This window comes from Rhagoletis pomonella, unplaced genomic scaffold, assembly GCF_013731165.1.
Source record: "Rhagoletis pomonella isolate Grant_MI unplaced genomic scaffold, Rhpom_1.0 Rhpom_scaffold_00006, whole genome shotgun sequence".
Lineage (NCBI taxonomy): Eukaryota > Metazoa > Arthropoda > Insecta > Diptera > Tephritidae > Rhagoletis > Rhagoletis pomonella.
Genome location: NW_023458560.1, coordinates 70,461,867 through 70,478,993, shown reverse-complemented (window position 1 = coordinate 70,478,993; position 17,127 = coordinate 70,461,867). Strand labels below are relative to the sequence as shown.

The following is a 17,127-nucleotide window of genomic DNA, read 5'->3' as shown; positions in this document are numbered from 1 at the left end:
CTCTAATCGAAAAGGAGTCCTTTCACCGTTCGTTATTTGAAAAAAAAATAAGCTGTTTTCAACTCTTATCTTAAAGTTTTTATGAGTTAAAGGAAAAAAGCAATTTAAAATAAACTTCTTTTTTGTTAGTAAATTTTTTTATGCTCGTAATTCAGCAATTTTTTTTATGTAGATACACCATTGTTAAGTATTAGCTTAAATGTTTAATTTCTGTATTACAAAGATATATTTGCTTTCTTAATTTCAGACCTTAATCGTCTCGATAAATCGCCACTCCTCGCCAACGGCTACAATCCCCCGCCCATCAATCACATGGCTTTCATGCAAATGAATCATCATCCCGGCACGGCGTTAATGTCACCCGGTATGCCGCCGCATGGCCTACACGCACGACCTGATAGTCAAATGTTGAAAGCTGCCGCTCAAGGTGGTATGTCCGCGGCGAATATGGATGCCTTGGCGCGCTCCGGCATTTGGGAGAATTGTCGCGCCGCCTATGAGGATATTGTGAAACATTTGGAACGGTAAGAATATTTGTCATATTATTTTTCTTTGCTTGAACCTTAAAGCATCCACAGAATAGGTTAATAAGTAACATAACATAAGGGCTAGTGCACACAAAGAGCTTAACGGTGAGTTGAGAGACGAATTGATCAACGAGGTGAGAGGCACAGATAGAGCGTGCATTCGCACACCAAGCGTGTTTTAAGCGAAGTTCGGACCTGAATGTGCTATATTTGCTCTCTCAGCTCGCTGATAAGTTCACCATTCAGCTCTGTGTGCGCTTGGCCTAAAAGTTTGACTTCTTTGATCTTATTTTCTGCCTTCTCTGTTCACCTTCATCTTTCAGCCTTCGTGAGGAACGCACCGATGAGCGCCAACAAATGAACAGCGGCGGCGGTGTCAACGAGCCAAAGATCCGCGATTTAAGCTCTCGAAATTGTAAGTTCCTGCGTCCTGCACAGCAACTATTACCGCTACTTTTAAAAGCTATTATTCCTAAACTTTAATGCCTTTTATACTTTATTTTACTATTCTTATAGCTGGTTCCCCGAACCGTCACAGCCCCGTGCTGAATCTCTCCAAGTCCGGCGGCAATACGGACCAAGGCAGCAATTGTGATGATCGCAGTGAACGCAGCGAAATGCATTCGCCGGTACATTCGGTGCGCGAGGGTAGTGTCGGTGGCGGCAGTCAGGGTGTGATTGGCGTGGAGGACGACGATGACGAAAATCTGAGTGATGATAATGCGTCAGAAGTCGATGAACGTTGCAACAAAGATGACGAAGGTGAGTGCACTTTGTTTTACATCAATAAAACTGTAGAAGCGCGATAGGGCGGGACGCCACAGCACACAAAAGCTGTTTGCCACACTGACTAATGTTTTTTTAACGCATTCCATTTTCTTCTTCTTCTTTTTCTCCTTTTTCCTTTTCTTCTTTATTTGCTCGCCCTTGTTTGCGCAGACTTGAGTGATACTGAGCGTGATAATATAACATCGTCGACGGCGGCGTCGTCACAACGTCATCCACTGCACCATCACCTACCACATCACCCCCACCCGCACCCACACCACCACCACCACCACCAGCTGCACCATGGCGCCAGCAATGCTGTAGGTGTCGGTGAACGTGGCGTGCCAGGCGGACCCGGCGGTGGCGGTGTAGGTGTCGGTGTCGGTGTTGGTGGCCTTGGCGTGGCTGCTGCAGCCGCTGCCGCCGCCGCTGTTGGTCTCAACGAACGCGACGTTGTCAACTCACACGCGGCACTACAACAATCTCCCGTCTCCACACACAATGCCGCTGCCGTGGCAGCGCTGCAACATCATCACCAGCGTGCTCTGAACTATTCACAATTGGCTGCGGCGGCTGCTGTTGCCGGCGGTGCTGCTGGCGGTGGGCCAGGTGCGAATTCTGGCCTCGCGAATGGGCCTGGCTCGGGTGGCGCGCTTGCGGGCACGGAAGCTTTGTTGGCGGCCAATGACGCCACTGCAGCTGCTGCGTTGGCCGGTGGCCTCGCGCTTGGCCCACTCGCTATGGATCCGCACGGTGCAACCTCATCTACCGAGACGCTGCTGCGCAACATACAAAGCCTGCTGAAGGTGGCTGCGGACAATGCGCGTCAACAGGAGCGACAAATCAGCTACGAAAAAGGTGAGAAACATTTGAATGGCTTTTGGAAAAATAGAAGAAAGGGCACAAAAGACATCAAGACAAGTTTTGCTTTGTCGTCCATTGTTGCTGTTGGCAGCAGACGGTCGCTATTAGCCTGTTGAGGCAAGGCGCTTTTAAACCTTTTTATATATTTTATGTTTTTTTTTTTGGCAGCCTTAATTTAGCTTTTGCGCTGCCGCTTTGATCTTTGCGCTTTGTCAATAAATCTTTAATCAACTTTCTCCGTCTTTTTTCTTCTTTCTTTTTCCACTTGTTATCTGTAGCCGAGCTTAAAATGGACGTTTTGCGCGAACGCGAAGTCAAAGATTCATTAGATCGACAATTAGCCGATGAACGGAAACTTAGAGGTGAGTTACAACAACAAAAATTATATTAAAACAAAGGCACTGTAAAATCAAAAAAGAAATTGTTTCCATTGCAACTGCAGTCGCTTGCAGCTAAAGCGTTTAGAGATACTTTAAAGATACAAAATAGCAAGTAACTAGTTGTGTATTAGGGTGCATCACCCCCCCATCAAAAAAAAAATCGGCACTGGTTTCCATCAGAATAATAAAATTTATTATATTTTACGACTTCCGTCACTATAATAAGAATTAGGTGAGCTGGACCGATTTGAAAATGTCTCCAAAAATCTCATTATTTTGATTGCGTTGATAAAATTTTGAAAAATGTTTATGCAGGCCTTTTAAGCTTAAACTCTTTATTGATTTTTTTTTTGAAAAAAAAAATATATTTTTTAAAAATTTATTTCATTTATAAAGAACGTATGCCCAATTTCACCCATTAATTTTAAAGCTTATCAGACTGTTAAAATTTAAAATGACTAATTTTCCAAAACTTTTAGGTGCATCCGGGCATTAATGTTTGGAAATCTTTTAAAATTGATGCAGCTCACGTAAATCTTAATATATTTTTTGATGGAATAAATTATTTAATTCCGGCAGAAAAACCGCGACTTTTTTTTTAGTTAGGCACCCTAATGTTTATACATACATCTAAAGTAGATATGTACATACATATGTTTATATATAGCTCTGCGCTGTTAAGTAATGTCAGATCGGTTACGCTGACAACATTTTGTGCGGCTGTTAATTTACATTTTATGCTAATTTGAGGTTAAATGAAGTCAGATGTAGATTGTGGGCTGGAGTTTAGCTAAGACAATGAGAAAAGCACTTCCGGAACACAAATAATTACAATAACACGGCGGGGTTCTCCGAGTCAATCGGCCATATTATGGTTGTCGACGTCGACGTCGATGTTATGTTTTCTTCAAACTCTCCCAAGTCCAAAGACAGCTACGATGACCACAGTGTTTTTGCGGAAAGGTGCTCCTCGCAAAGCTACAGTGGCCAGCGAAACCAAAGTTGGACTGATGAAAGCTATTTTCTGGCGAAAAAATTACATTCGACAACCATAATAGGGCCGAATATTTACAGTTTTTGATAACAATCCCGGCAATAGTGTACACAGAGTTGGAAGTTGACATTGGAGCTCAGTTTTCAGTTGGATATACGGAGTAAGGCAGCCGCTGTGGTGTACTCGTTAGCAGTGCGTGCTACCATTCTGCAGGGCTTGGGGTCAAGTCCGTTTCAAAAAAAAAAAGAAAAATTTTTTTTTTCTAAGAGCGCTGACTCCATGCCGTCCATTGAAATGTTTTCATGCTCCTTTTAATCTGTTTTAAATCTCCATGATTTACGAATAAACCTGAGTACATTGGTGGGTGTCAAAGAGCGCAGGTGTTCGCCTCTCAACAAATCGCGGCTAAATGTCTCGTATCTAATTCTTGCAAAGGCGGGGAAGAAGCACAATGGGCAAATGTAGTTGTCATGTACGCCTATCACAGTCAGGTGCTTACGCCACGTGAAGTGACCAGGCAGCAGTCCAAAAAGTTATCTGCAGTCCCGTCTGCTCAGTGAGAGCAAAAAACTAGATAGACCTTCTGAGATTTAAATCAACATAAGTTTTGCCCACATGCATCCCCCTCAATACCTTCCCAGTCATTGTTCGGATGGTGGCTTCGATGCCCGAAGTGGGGTGTACTATAACTGGTTGCGGACCGAGGAATGCTTGTCTGAGCCAACTCTGGCTAAATTGTCAGCTGTCTCATTAACAGGTACTCCCGAGTAACCTGGCACCCAGAGGGTAGGCCAATGCCTTAAGTGCAGATTGGTTGTCACTGTGGAGACGGCCTTCTCCTCCAGGATTACGAATAGCTCAGCCTGGAAGACCGAAGCATACTCCTCAAGAGAAAAGCGAAGCTTATCCCCATTAGCTTCGATAAAGACGTCAGATCCTGACCCAGTGTCAGTTTTGGAGCCATCAGAGGAGACTCAATAATGTGTGAGTCCCGGCTCTGGTATTAACTAGCATTCTGCCTTAGGGAACTCAATATTGCATAATCTCTTTAACAATGGTAATGGTGGAGTACTATCCTATATATAGCACTGAAACGACATAAGTCGCTCAGTGTTATACCTACATCTGTTTCTTTTTAAACTGCAGATGGCCTTTAAGGCTTCCTCACGTATGAAGACACAAAGTGATGCTAAGTGAAGAAGTGCATCAAGAGCAGCGCCAGATGTTGTAGAGAAAGCTCCCGTAGAGCACGCGGCAATAGTACTTTGAAGTTTAGCAAGCAGACTTCTCACGCTATTGATTGAGATTGATTATGGGTCTGATCATAGAGGTATAAATCCAGAGGGTTCCCTTTGGTGGCTGACCCCATGTTTTGCCAAAGACCTATTTACATTGCCAATATGCTGCCAATGCTTCGGAGGTCCACGATAATTTTTTTATCCAGAATTACTCCTAGATACCTCATTTCGGGAGAAGTTTGAATTGTGACTCCTTTAAGTTTAAGGGGAATGATACCATCCAACCTTCTCTTTCTAGTGAAGAGCACAACACTAGCTTTGGTTGGGTTAGCGGTGAGCCAATTTTTCATCACACTAAGTGTCAATCGTATTGAGTACTGTCTGCGCTTTCCTGAAAACTCCCGGCAGAGATGGGGCCCTGACTAGACTCAGGGACAGCGTGTCGTTGGTTGCCTCAAAAACTGGACAGTATTGAGTTTCAGATTACTGCGCCTACGAAATGGCTACCAGTAGCTTCTTCTGTACCTGCATTCGCTCAAGGGATGACGGAGGAGGGCGTGTAGACTGGAGGAACTGTTTAACGGATGAATAAAAACTTGGAGGTAGGACTGATGAAGTTGTCATCTTCCGGGAGCTCCACATCAGCACTAGGTACAGGCTGTTGGACTGCTGCAGGCGGAAATAAATAGCTGTCATTAAGGAAGAGTGTGACTTCAATTAGGGTGGTAAGCATATGCTCTGATTTCCAGGCGGCTCTCAATGCCCTGGACGCTATGTATGGTGGTGCACTCGAAGCGTCAAGTAATGTCTGACCGCCCTCTGCCTGCGTCGGAGTATTTTCTAGTAGCGCTTATTTGGGCTCCGCAGAACCCCTGTAACGTTGCCGCCGGATAGGAAGTAGCTGCGGACACCTCTGTCCTTCTTTGGATTACTCTCGGGTGATTGATTCTTTTCTAAGCAACTGCCAAGGTAATAGCGAGGTGGAATCACCCCAGCACATTCTATTAGACTGCCCAGTCGTTGCGAGGTTAAAGTGGAAACATTTTGATTCACACTTCCTGGCTAACACTGAGGAGCTCTCGTGCATTAACCTAAGTAATGAGTAAGTAATGCTCTCCGTTCAGATTTTCGTGGTATTACAAAAACGATCTGTTCTCCTTTTCCCAGAGCGTCCCTTATCTGTGACAATCACTGTAACCTTACCTGCTGTCCGTTTCAAATTAAATATATTCTACATATCCACCCATCGGAGTGCAATGATATTTTATGGAACATTTGTTTATGCTCGTTTGCCAATTTCACACAGCATGTGCAGGCACTGGGGTTGGGCTGATCTGCCTTAGACAAGGCCACTTATCGATTGATCCTCGGCTGTACAATCAATGTCTACCTCCATATGTCTCCTTTATGATTTTTTATTTCCTTTAGTTTCTTAGTTATGTCTCTGTAAGTGATTGTCACAATTAGTTAATGCATTTTGTAGCATTCAGTTGCCAACAATTAACTGATATAAAATTACTAGCTACGTACATATGTCAATTCAATTCCACATACTATGTAAGTATGTCGGCAGCCAACAACATAACGCATGACAAATATCCATAAGTAGTTGCATTAATTTATAAGAACATACGAGTATGTATGTATATATGTAAATATTGTTGACGCATCAATTGATTAATATTGAATTCCTTCCATGGTCACTGCAAGGAGACAAATCAGCGCCAATCAAGCGAATACTAATGTAAATTGACTTAAATATCGATGACACCTGATATGATTAAGTAGTAGATGAACAAACAAAAGGAGCACAATAAAATAACAACAACAAAAAAGTAACATTAAAAAACATTGAAAAACAGTGGACATGGCGTCACGGCAAGTCAGCTGCACAAACAGAAAAAGTAACAAATCCCGAGTGAATGCCAGAGATGCAGAACGCCGCGAAAAAAGCAGTAGTACTAAAATCGCTGCTCTTTGTTTTCAATTTTGTGATTTCTTTTTATTGCTTTTCAAAAGAAATCACAATTCGAATGAATTTAATATCATTTCATTAGTCAATTACAGTTGAATGGATTTTTACGATTCGCGCGCATAGGATTTCATTTTAGCGATGGAGGATGGAGGAGGCCTTTGTGGGAGAGAGGAAAGTGTATTTTTAAGATTGTTTGGAATTATTCTAAATTTTTATGGGCACACTGTCACAAATACTTTTGCTTTTCAACAATTCGCGCTTTCAATTGTATTTATGAATGTATGTATGTATGTATGTATGTATTTTAAGCAGCTCGCCCCTAACTCTATCGGCTGGCCTATCTCGAGCCCTCTTTAGCGTCATTCTTATCATTAAATCAGCCACAAATGCAAAAAAAAAAAGCCGGCAACGAAATCTCGTATACAAGCCGGGAATGTTTGTGCATTTGCAACATATGTTGTGGTTATCGCGCTCGTATGCTGGCTCCATTCTGTTGGCAGCGAGGAGCAGCGAGTTCAAATTGGGTCCAAACAATTCGCTGCTGACAAGTAAACATACAAATTGCATGTAAGCGAACATCTAATTGCAACTAATAATAACAACTTCAACAATGCAACTTCAACAAGAAACAAGCTGATTTTTTTAAATTTAATTTCCTAGCCATTGCATGCAACGCGCCCATTCATTCTTTTAATCGCAAATTTGCTCATTCTTAGCGAGAGTTACAATGGCAATTGCAATGTACAAGATGTAACAAACGAAAAGAGAAGAAAAAGAAAAACGAAAGTTAGAAATTGTGGAAGCGCTTTAGCAAGCTCGCTGAAGGCAGGAAGAGAGGGTTTGAGTAATAAAAATTTCATACATATGCATATTTTCAGTTGAAATTTGTGTACCCACTGCTCTAACGAAATGGTTTTATGTTCGGACACTTCACAACAGTAGACAGTAGTATAACACGTAGGCAATCGCATGAAATGTTCTCAGGGCTTAGCTCGCCAGCCCATACAACCGCCTCTGCAGAAAGCCCCATCTTACCAAGATAATCTTACTAAGATGCTATCTCAGTTTGCAATGTCCTGTCAGATAGTCTATCAGAGTAATCAGAACCTCCTAACTAAGATTCAGAATCTTTGATTGCAAACTGAGAATCCTTATACTTACCACGGAAAGACATTCAAAGACATCAAAACCCTAATGTCCGGGAACCCACTAAAGGGTGTCCCGGCTGTGTGTCCTTAGTTAGTTCAATACAGTTTCGCAGTTATCCAAAGGCCTTGATGTAGTTTTAAACATTTTCATAAAACACGCAGGCGCATATTTCAGTTGTAAAGATCTCAGCCTGAAATATTACTTTGGAGCCAGATACAATGCCATCCTCGATGTTGGGTCCATCGTAATGAATGAGAGTCCTTGTTAATAATTTCGGTAGCATTTAGAAACTTGATGACGGGAACGTCAAGGAATGGTCTTAAAATTACCAAGTGCTCATGAAGGGCTGCACTCCTAATGCTCGCTAAGTTGCTGAGTCGCAAAGCGCTTCGGCAAGCCTGTTTTTCAATTAGTACAGGTAGAGGTGATATACCTGTGAAGATTCGCAGTGCTTTCGTTGAGCAACGCGCGTGTAGTGGCTTCACAGACCGATCGGTATACCTTTTCCAGGATGGCACAAGTTTTCTTCGATTTTGGCCAACAAGTCAGTGCTTCAGACGTGATTTTCGGTTTTGTCACTGTATCCCTAAGTTTTATTTTTGGTGGTAACAACTATTTTATGAGAGTTCTAACTTAGCCTTTAGCCCAGGCTTGTGCCTAGATATATCGCATCTTGCGATAACTCAATCTGCATCCCTTTGCATTAGGAATACGCAAAGGGCCATCTGCTCTCACTACAATGCGTTTTCAATTACCTCAGTAGTAGGTATCCCTGATGTGAAAATCAAGTAGTTTTTCTAAAGTTTTGATTAACCCGTTTAGGGTATGAATACAACCTCTATCTTCTTCCATGACAGTCGTACGTGGGCAAGTAAGTAAGTAGTGGACTTGTGTGCAGTATTTTAATTAGTGGTCCAGCCATGCATCATCTGACATGTCATCTGGACCAGGTATGTAATAAATGTTGAGATGGCCCACTGGATTACTGATGAAACTTCGAAACTAACGTTCATGACCTCCCATTGGCACACAAAGCGCGTGGTGTGATTGTTTCAGAACGCAAGAGAGTTCAGTCCAGGAAGTTGGCTTCCAATAAAAGTCTGGCTGCTTTATCCAGAGAGTCAGTCCTCATCCGACTTTTTAAGAGTGCACAAGCCTTTCCGATGGTTCAGTTTGGGGTCCGCTGTAGGGAAGCAATTTTTCTCGAGTACTCGCGCTACTTAGCCGCCCTTTTAGATATCCTGAAATCAAAGCAGTCCGGACCACTTCATTAGCAGTTCAGTCTAGCCTTCTCCTATGGAAGAGTTTCCTTGAGTTTTGGCTTAGCTCACTGAAATCATTGTCCCATTATGGAAACTCAATCTGAAATGGAGATTTGTTGACCTTCATTGGGTCATACTCTTCGAAGGCTGATCTAAAGACATATTGAGGTTGCCTTGATTCAAACTCCAGAGGTGTGGGCATTAGTGATTGCTGTCGTAGACACTGACACTGATATCTCATTTCATAAATACCTTCAGCATTTGGAAAAAAGGTTCATTTTTCTTTTTAAGAATGTATCAATAACTTTTAATAATAAATTGATGAATTGCCTCTCTCCTAAATGGAAAATAACCCTTGTAAAATCACTGTGCGACAATGACAGAAATGTTTGTTGGAAGGAATTTCGACAATCAATCCTTAAACAATTTTGTCATAAATTCGTTCATTGGGTATAAAAAGTATTAGCTGCAACTAAAGTTGACTTGTTTTAGTTTCTATTTTTAGCTTTTCTTCAGCAATATTTTTAGCTTGCTTAATAAGTATTTTCTTACTAGATTTTTCCTAACTACCTCAATTATCATAATTTGCCATATTTTTTATATATATTTTTTTTAGTTAGTATCTAAAGAATTTAATTTTTTTCTGCTATGAAAGCTACTCCTGCCCTTGACTCTTGCAAACTGCACTTAAGTAGATACACAAAGTTCCTCATTCATTTTTATGTAGATACGATAATTTATATTATTTCTGAGTGGGTTGTCATCACTCGCCTGCTGTCTTCGACCAACTTCGCATTCGCATTTAGTTAGGTGTGTCAATGCGAATTAATTTGTTGTCTGCTTGGTGAAACGGAAATGGAGACATCGAAGGGTTTTGCTTGGTGTTTTTTTTTTTTTTGTTTTCATTTTGTTGATGTGCATACTGCCTACATACGTTTTTAATCTGTCGTGGGAGATGATCCGTGGCTTTGCAAAGTTGACAATATTATTGAAGTAGAATTAAAGAGAAAGACACAACTAAAAATTCACTACCAGTTCTTAAGGGGCAATTTGTTTTAACAAGCAAAAATGCTCTTACATTACGTGTAAATTAAAAATTCATGTTCACTTTTTAATGAGCAAAAATTTCTGTCCAGTTTTTGACTGAACAAAAATTCAAGCCCACGATTTTTAACAAACAAAAAATTATGTCCAGTATCGATGTCAAGTTTTATAGCAAACAAAAATGTATGCCCAATTTTTTTATGGACCCAAAATTTTTATCCACTTTCCACTTTTTACTAACCAAAGTATTATTTTCTGTTTTTGAACGACCAAAAATTCAAACGAAAAATTCATTTTCGGTTATTTAATAAAGAAAAATTCATGTCCCGTTTTTTATGGAAAAAATTGATGGCCAGTTTAGGAATGGCCAAAATTTTAGGGCTCGCTTTTTAACAAGCACAACGTTTAAAAATTTGTGTTAATGTTAAAAAAATTCATGACAAGTCCACCGTTTTTAACAAACAAAAAATTAAGCCAAGTTTTCAATGACCAAAAATCTTTGTCAAGTTTTATGGAAAACAAAAATATATGCCCAATTTTGTAAGGACTAAATTCTTAACCACTTTTTACTGACCAAAATTGTATGTTCTGTTTTTGGGCGACTAAAAACTTAGAACCACTGTTTGAGTTACCAAAATCTATGTCCAATTTTTTACAGGCGAAAAATTTAGCTTCGGTTCTTTAACAAAGAAAAATTCGTGTCTTTTTAACAAACACAAAGTTTAAAAATTTGTGTCCATTTTTTAGGGGCCAAAAATTCATGACCATTCCTTAACAATCAAAAGTATATGTCTAGTTTTCAATTGGCAAGAAATTATGTCTAGTTTTTAATGGTCAAAAATTTATGGCTAACTTTTTACCAAAGATGTATGCTGGCCTCAGAATTTTTTAAAGACGCCAAAGGTTTTTAAGCCGGCTCCGGAAACTGGAGAGACTTTGAGTAAATTTTTAAGATGTTTTAAATATTCTTCTAAGATAACATATAAATTCATATGCAAACGCTAAAAACATTCCCACCGACCTGTGTAAAACCTTCTGATGACCCAACGTCCACACATCGCCCTCTCAATCGCCGATCACACTAATCCCCTATGACTTCCAATGACTGACATGATTCGTCTGTAAATTGCATTAGAACGAATTGACGACAACATTCGATTGAACGTAATTGAATTACATAAGTGAGGCCCACACGCAAAACGGATTCGCAGTTGATTGCGTCGCGCAAAACGGCGAACGTCAAAGAGCCGGCGAGCATGCGAACGAGCGAACGAGCGATCAGTCGATCGAATGAATGATCAAATGAACGGACAGACAGACGAACGTACTATCGGTCGGCAGCAATCAATGGCAAATCAGCAGCAATAACAAATAATCTGAATAAATAGTATAACAACAACAACAACAACAGCAACAGTTGTTGTGTTCAACAGTCACCCGTCATATGCCGCCCGCACACGCATTACATAAAAGGGGATGCTGATTGAATGGACGGACGATGATCGGCCGCTCGGTCGGTCAGTTGATTGAATGGATGAATCGCTGGTTCGTTGGCTGGTTGGTTGGTTGGTTGCAGGCGCGCTGCAGTTGCATATTGAATTACAAATTCCTGTTTTTTTTCTTTCTACTTAAATAATTTTTTGTGTTTTGGCAAACAAGATTTTTCATTGTTTTTCTGTGCTTTGGTTTTTCATTGCAGTTTTGTACCAGAAGCGCTACCGTCGCGAGCGTAAAATGCGCATACGCTACCAACAGCAGCTGGACGGCGGCAAACGAAAATCGACACACCCATCGAGTGCGGGTGGCAATAGTGGCGGCAATGGCAGCAGCAGCAGCGGCGGCGGGGGTGGCGGCTGTAGCGCTGCTGGGCCGAATGGCAACGAGGAGGGCCGCAGCAGTGTCGGCGGTGAATGCAAAAATAGCAGCGGCGAAGCGGCGACGCGGAAAAACGAACAAGGTTGGTAGAAAATATTCCTATCAAATGTATCTACATAACTAATTTTGCACTGGCGCATAATTTCGATAAATCAGAAACTTATTTACTTTAATGATATATAAATAAGTTTAAGACTAAGGGCCGTTTACTCAAAAATTTTTTCAAATTTATGCGGCCTTTAAATAATTTTTTTGAGAATGTGTTGAAAGGGTAGCTAAATTTTGAGAAAACGACCCAAAAACCTTAAAAAAATTTGTTTAAAAAACTCTCTTAATTTCCACTTGAAACTACGATTAACCACCCCTCCTTTAACAAACAGCCTCTCCCTGTGCTCTCAATCTCGCCCCATAGATAACGATTGCAAATCGAGCGAAAAATCTGAGAAATCGTTGAATTCAAATGATGGCTGCTCGCTAACACAACAATCACAAAATTCCCAACAGCATCAAGCACAACAATTGCAGCAACAACAACAACAACAACAACAGCACCAGTCACAAACTCAATCATTGGCACATCATCATCAGCCACAACAACAACAACAACAACAACATCATACCCATCACTTGCGACAACGTTCCGAGAGTCCTACTTTCAAACGTGAACCGCAGTCGGATCGTGATAGTCCCGCTGGTCGTCACAGCGCCGATCGTTTGGAACGTTGCGATCGTGAACACTCCGAATGTGAATCGCGTGCGCATTGCGAACGCTCAGAACGTGATAGCAGCGGTGGTGGGGGCGCCGGCGGCGATGCGTCTGCCATGGAGCGTTCGTTGAGCTTGCCACCCACTTCACAAGCGGAAGGTAATTTGGCGGCAGCGGCAGCAGCAGCAGCTGCAGCGGCTGCGGCTAGTGGTGGAAAGGCACCATGGAATTATCCGGGCATCGATTTGATGGCCACTGGCGCGTTCTGGCAGAACTATTCTGGTGAGTATTTAAAGTTTTATTGATACAAAACTACTGTAGTCACCAGTGTGACCAGGTTACGCTCTTTGAGCTAGATTTTTTATTTACGAACTGAACCCTTCTTTGCATACCCCGAAGTATTGTCGCCGTATATATAGAAATTATTTTGTGTATTGATAAGGATTTAAATTTTTTTTAAAGAAAACCGTTTTCGCTGAAGTGGTCGAGTTCGTGAAGAGGTTTTTAGATATCAATAAACTGATTTCGTTTTAACTTAATTCTTCAGAGAATATCGAACTTAACTCGGATAACTTAATTCTTCGAATCTTGTTGGAAATTGAAGGACACATATAAACTCAAATCAGTGAATCTACTAAGTGTTTTTGTCATGCTCATCTAACCTGGTCCCGGAACATGGAAATTTCAAAAGGGATTGGACCGTAGAAAAAGAGGTGTTAGAAAAAATTATTCGAGTGAAGAGGCGGTTAATATCTTGCGGGAATCGGGGTTATCGGGGTTAGGTCTGGATAGGAGGACAACCTGCTACATATCCAGCAAGAGTCGTAGCAAATTATCGTGGATCTCACGAGGAGCTCGATGTCTTTGTCTACCCCTTTGTCTACGGGGAAAAACCTAGCACTACCTACCGCTCGGGTCCAATAGGTAATAATGTGGGACCCGGACCCAGGCGGGTAGTTCCCGATAGATTTACAATATTAATAACAATTATTTAAAAAAAAAAAAAAAATTATCACAAAAGTATAGACTACAGAGGCAGTTCCTAGTGCAACATTCCAAAAGTAATTGCTTGCTCGGAATAATGTCACGCTTATGTTAACTCAGAGCATTTTGGTCCTCGCTGTGTAAGTGATGCTCAAATAATATCAGGGGGCATGCCGTGGTAGCACTTAATACGTCGGTGTTACAGTTTTGAAGCTTTATCCACTGTGTCGTGCTAAATTTCGGCGACCACACAGGTGTAGTGTAATAGTTTAAAACCAGCTGGCGATTCGTCTTGTACGTTTCCTACCGGCTAGCGATATCAGCACTTGTTTGTGGCTCTATACGTTATAGACAAAGCTGTCAAGGTAGGAGCGATATGTTTTGGTTGTAACTGATCCAACTAGATCAGTGCTGGTCGAGAGACCTTCTTCCTTTTTCACGACTTTATTTATAGGAAGCTTAAAAGAGCATAGCTCGCCTTGCAAGGAGTTGTCCATAGCTGATCTAGGCCGTAGTTAATAATTAAACATTAGACGGGTGGAACATGGAATACATATATGACTGCCTGATAGTCGAGATTGATATTGATTGTGACTAAAAAGTTCATTTCCCTGTAAGAAATTACTGTTAATTCGGTTAAAAGATTGCAATCTTTAGATGGGTTTCTAAAATGCGCATTTAAACTGGAGTTTTTAGGAAAGACTGCCAAAGTGTTGGGTTTCAGGTATAAAGGTATACTGTCCCGTTCTCCGGGGTGTTCCGCTTTCACTTTGACTATTTATTGGTAAACGAAAAAAAAACGGAGCTTTACGCGGCTTTTTATTCCAAGCATACGCTTTCTCACGCGGTTATTAGCATGTCCCTTTGTTCAGACATCACTTAACGATTCCTTTGCAATCTTTAAGGATGAGAAAGAGATAGCGGAACGACTTTCCAATTTAAAAGACCAATATAGCTGGTTTTGTGACAAGTAAAGATGCGCCAGATTAATTCCTCGTTCCTATAGCCTTCACATTAAAGCTTTGAGACCACTAAGTGAAATTTTAAAGAACATTCTGTCTACCCTAGCCAATACTCGATATGTTTCATTGTTTAGACCATACATACGCTTTCGCTTTTCAAAATCTATTAAACCTTAACATACCAAGCGTTGTATTTGAAAGACCCCAGATAGAGGTTTCGAGTGATTCTGCCATAACTACAACAATTAATTAGGTCTTAACTTTTGTATGTATGAAACTATGAGGCTAAGCTGTTACTTGGACAGATTAGGGTACCCCCGTTTATAAACATTTTTTATTCTTAATCTCTAAATATTACTCATTTAAAGTGAAAGGAAATAATTTATTTTTTGATAGAAAAAAATTTCGTATTTTCTTAATTTCTTCTTATAGAGTCCTTGGCTCAAGAAATCGAATTGGAACGCAAAACGCGCGCCGCCAATGCCGAGCGTGACGTGAAGAGTCCACTCACCGATCGCCCACCAGCATACTACAAGAATTCGGTGCTTTTCGGCAGCGCCAATTAAAAGACCACAGAGCAAAGTGAGTATTGCGAGAGCTAAATATGTAAATGGGAAATGCGATGATGTGCCGACGGCAAAGCTTGTACTTATTTGCGTAGTAGATGAGTTAGAAATCGAAAACGTTTAAAAGTTTTAAGGAAGCAAAATGAAGAAAAGTGTAAAAGCAGACAAAGATTTACAATATCTTTTAGTTATGATCTCAAAGTGCAATCACAAGAAGGGTGAAAATTGAAAGCGTAGTACGGAAAATAATGAAAGAAGAATATTGTATAAAGAAAAATTGAGTAAAACAATTAGCATTTGCTTTGATAGACGCGTTACGACGGCGCTCAGTATACGAAATGGAAGATGGCGTGGCAGGGCCGAAAGTGCTTACAAATACATATTTATATGCTTACAAGAACATTAATATGTATGTGAGGGTATAGAAGAATAAGGAATTAAAAAAAAAGCATTTACGTATAGCGAAAAGTAGCAAATAAAACTACTTACGAAACTTGTTACCAGTGAAACGCATACGAAAGTAGTGTTTGTATATAGTCAAGGCCAAACCATGTGGCGGCGTTCTTACTACATAGTTTGTATGTAGGTATATATTTATACATATTTTAATTTTGCGATAATAGAAGCTTAGCGAATTTTCCTTTTTGTTACGTAAACACTAAAAAATACAGTCTAAAAAATAATAAAAAAAAATACCTAATAGTAGCTGTAGTTGTTTAAGCACATTTCAGCGTTTATTAAATAAGTATGTAGAGCGTAAATAAAATTTTGTTTAATCGTTTTTGAAAAGCGCTTAGAAAAAAAAAAATACAAAAATTAAAAAAAAAAAAAATATTAAAAAATTGGTCATATATTAAAATTATTACTAATTGCCTAGATAATTAGCTCCGTAAGCCAGTGAGAACAGCTTTTCTTTGTTTGTAAGTAAATATAATAAATAGTAGGTTAACATTTAACGATTTTAAGATTTCTGTAGAACTGCTGAGTTAGTGCTTGGTATTAAAAAAAAAAAAAGTGTTAAAAAAATCAGCGATATTAAGCTTCCTTACAATTGTCAGCTTGTATGTATGTATGACTGCTAGTAGCATAAGCGTCGTAGATATAGTACGTACTTATACATATACATTTACATACTTACATCTACACACTCGTACATATAATTTGTTATAGGTTAAACGATTAGTTAAACATCTGATTGAAGCTGGACCCCTGCTTCGTCACCAAACCTTTGTAAATAAATAGCATAACATAGCATAGCATAACGTCCGCATTGACGATTTTTCGCCGGGGAGCAGCTTTTGTAGCGATTACATGTGGAAACTTGAAAAAAAATTAATTTATACACAAAAAAAATTTTTCAATTATAAATTCAGAATTTTTGGTAAATTCATTTGCCGAAAAGTTTATTTATTTTTCTTCATAAAAAAATTGCCGAAATTTCGTAATTTTTGTTTTTACAATACTTGTAATGAAACCCTTAAAATGTATCCTAAATTGTTCTGCTTAAATTTTTTTTTTTAATTTTTTATTTTAATCCAGAAGCAATGCAAATTAAAGTTTAGGCCTAATAATTTTTCTTAATCCTGAAAATAAATTTTTTTTAAATTAATTTTCTTTTGAAACCAAATTTCTAAAACTGTACTATGCAATAAATGCCATCAACCACTCAGTCATGAGCGCGCTACTACTCCGCAGGTCATGCATTGATTTATGATATCACGGATAAGTCTCCAAGGATATTAATGGCTTCAAAGGGATTAGAATAAATACCAATCGTCCCCCTGTAGAAATTGAGAGCCAGTTTTGCTATTTCACTCTTTCCTCGATATAAGG

The 17,127-nt window shown here is 39.9% G+C and overlaps 1 protein-coding gene across 1 annotated transcript; it reads left to right on the top strand.

Moving 5' to 3' along the window:
* Positions 1 to 247: 247 nt before the first annotated feature.
* LOC118741234 lies at positions 248 to 16,674 on the top strand (the record flags this gene model as incomplete). Its single annotated transcript, XM_036473145.1, is given in 8 exon segments — positions 248 to 524; positions 851 to 942; positions 1,044 to 1,289; positions 1,467 to 2,153; positions 2,438 to 2,521; positions 11,901 to 12,158; positions 12,489 to 13,064; positions 15,161 to 16,674. Coding segments are annotated over 8 exon segments (2,354 nt in total), but the record flags the coding sequence as incomplete, so codon positions are not given.
* Positions 16,675 to 17,127: the final 453 nt, after the last annotated feature.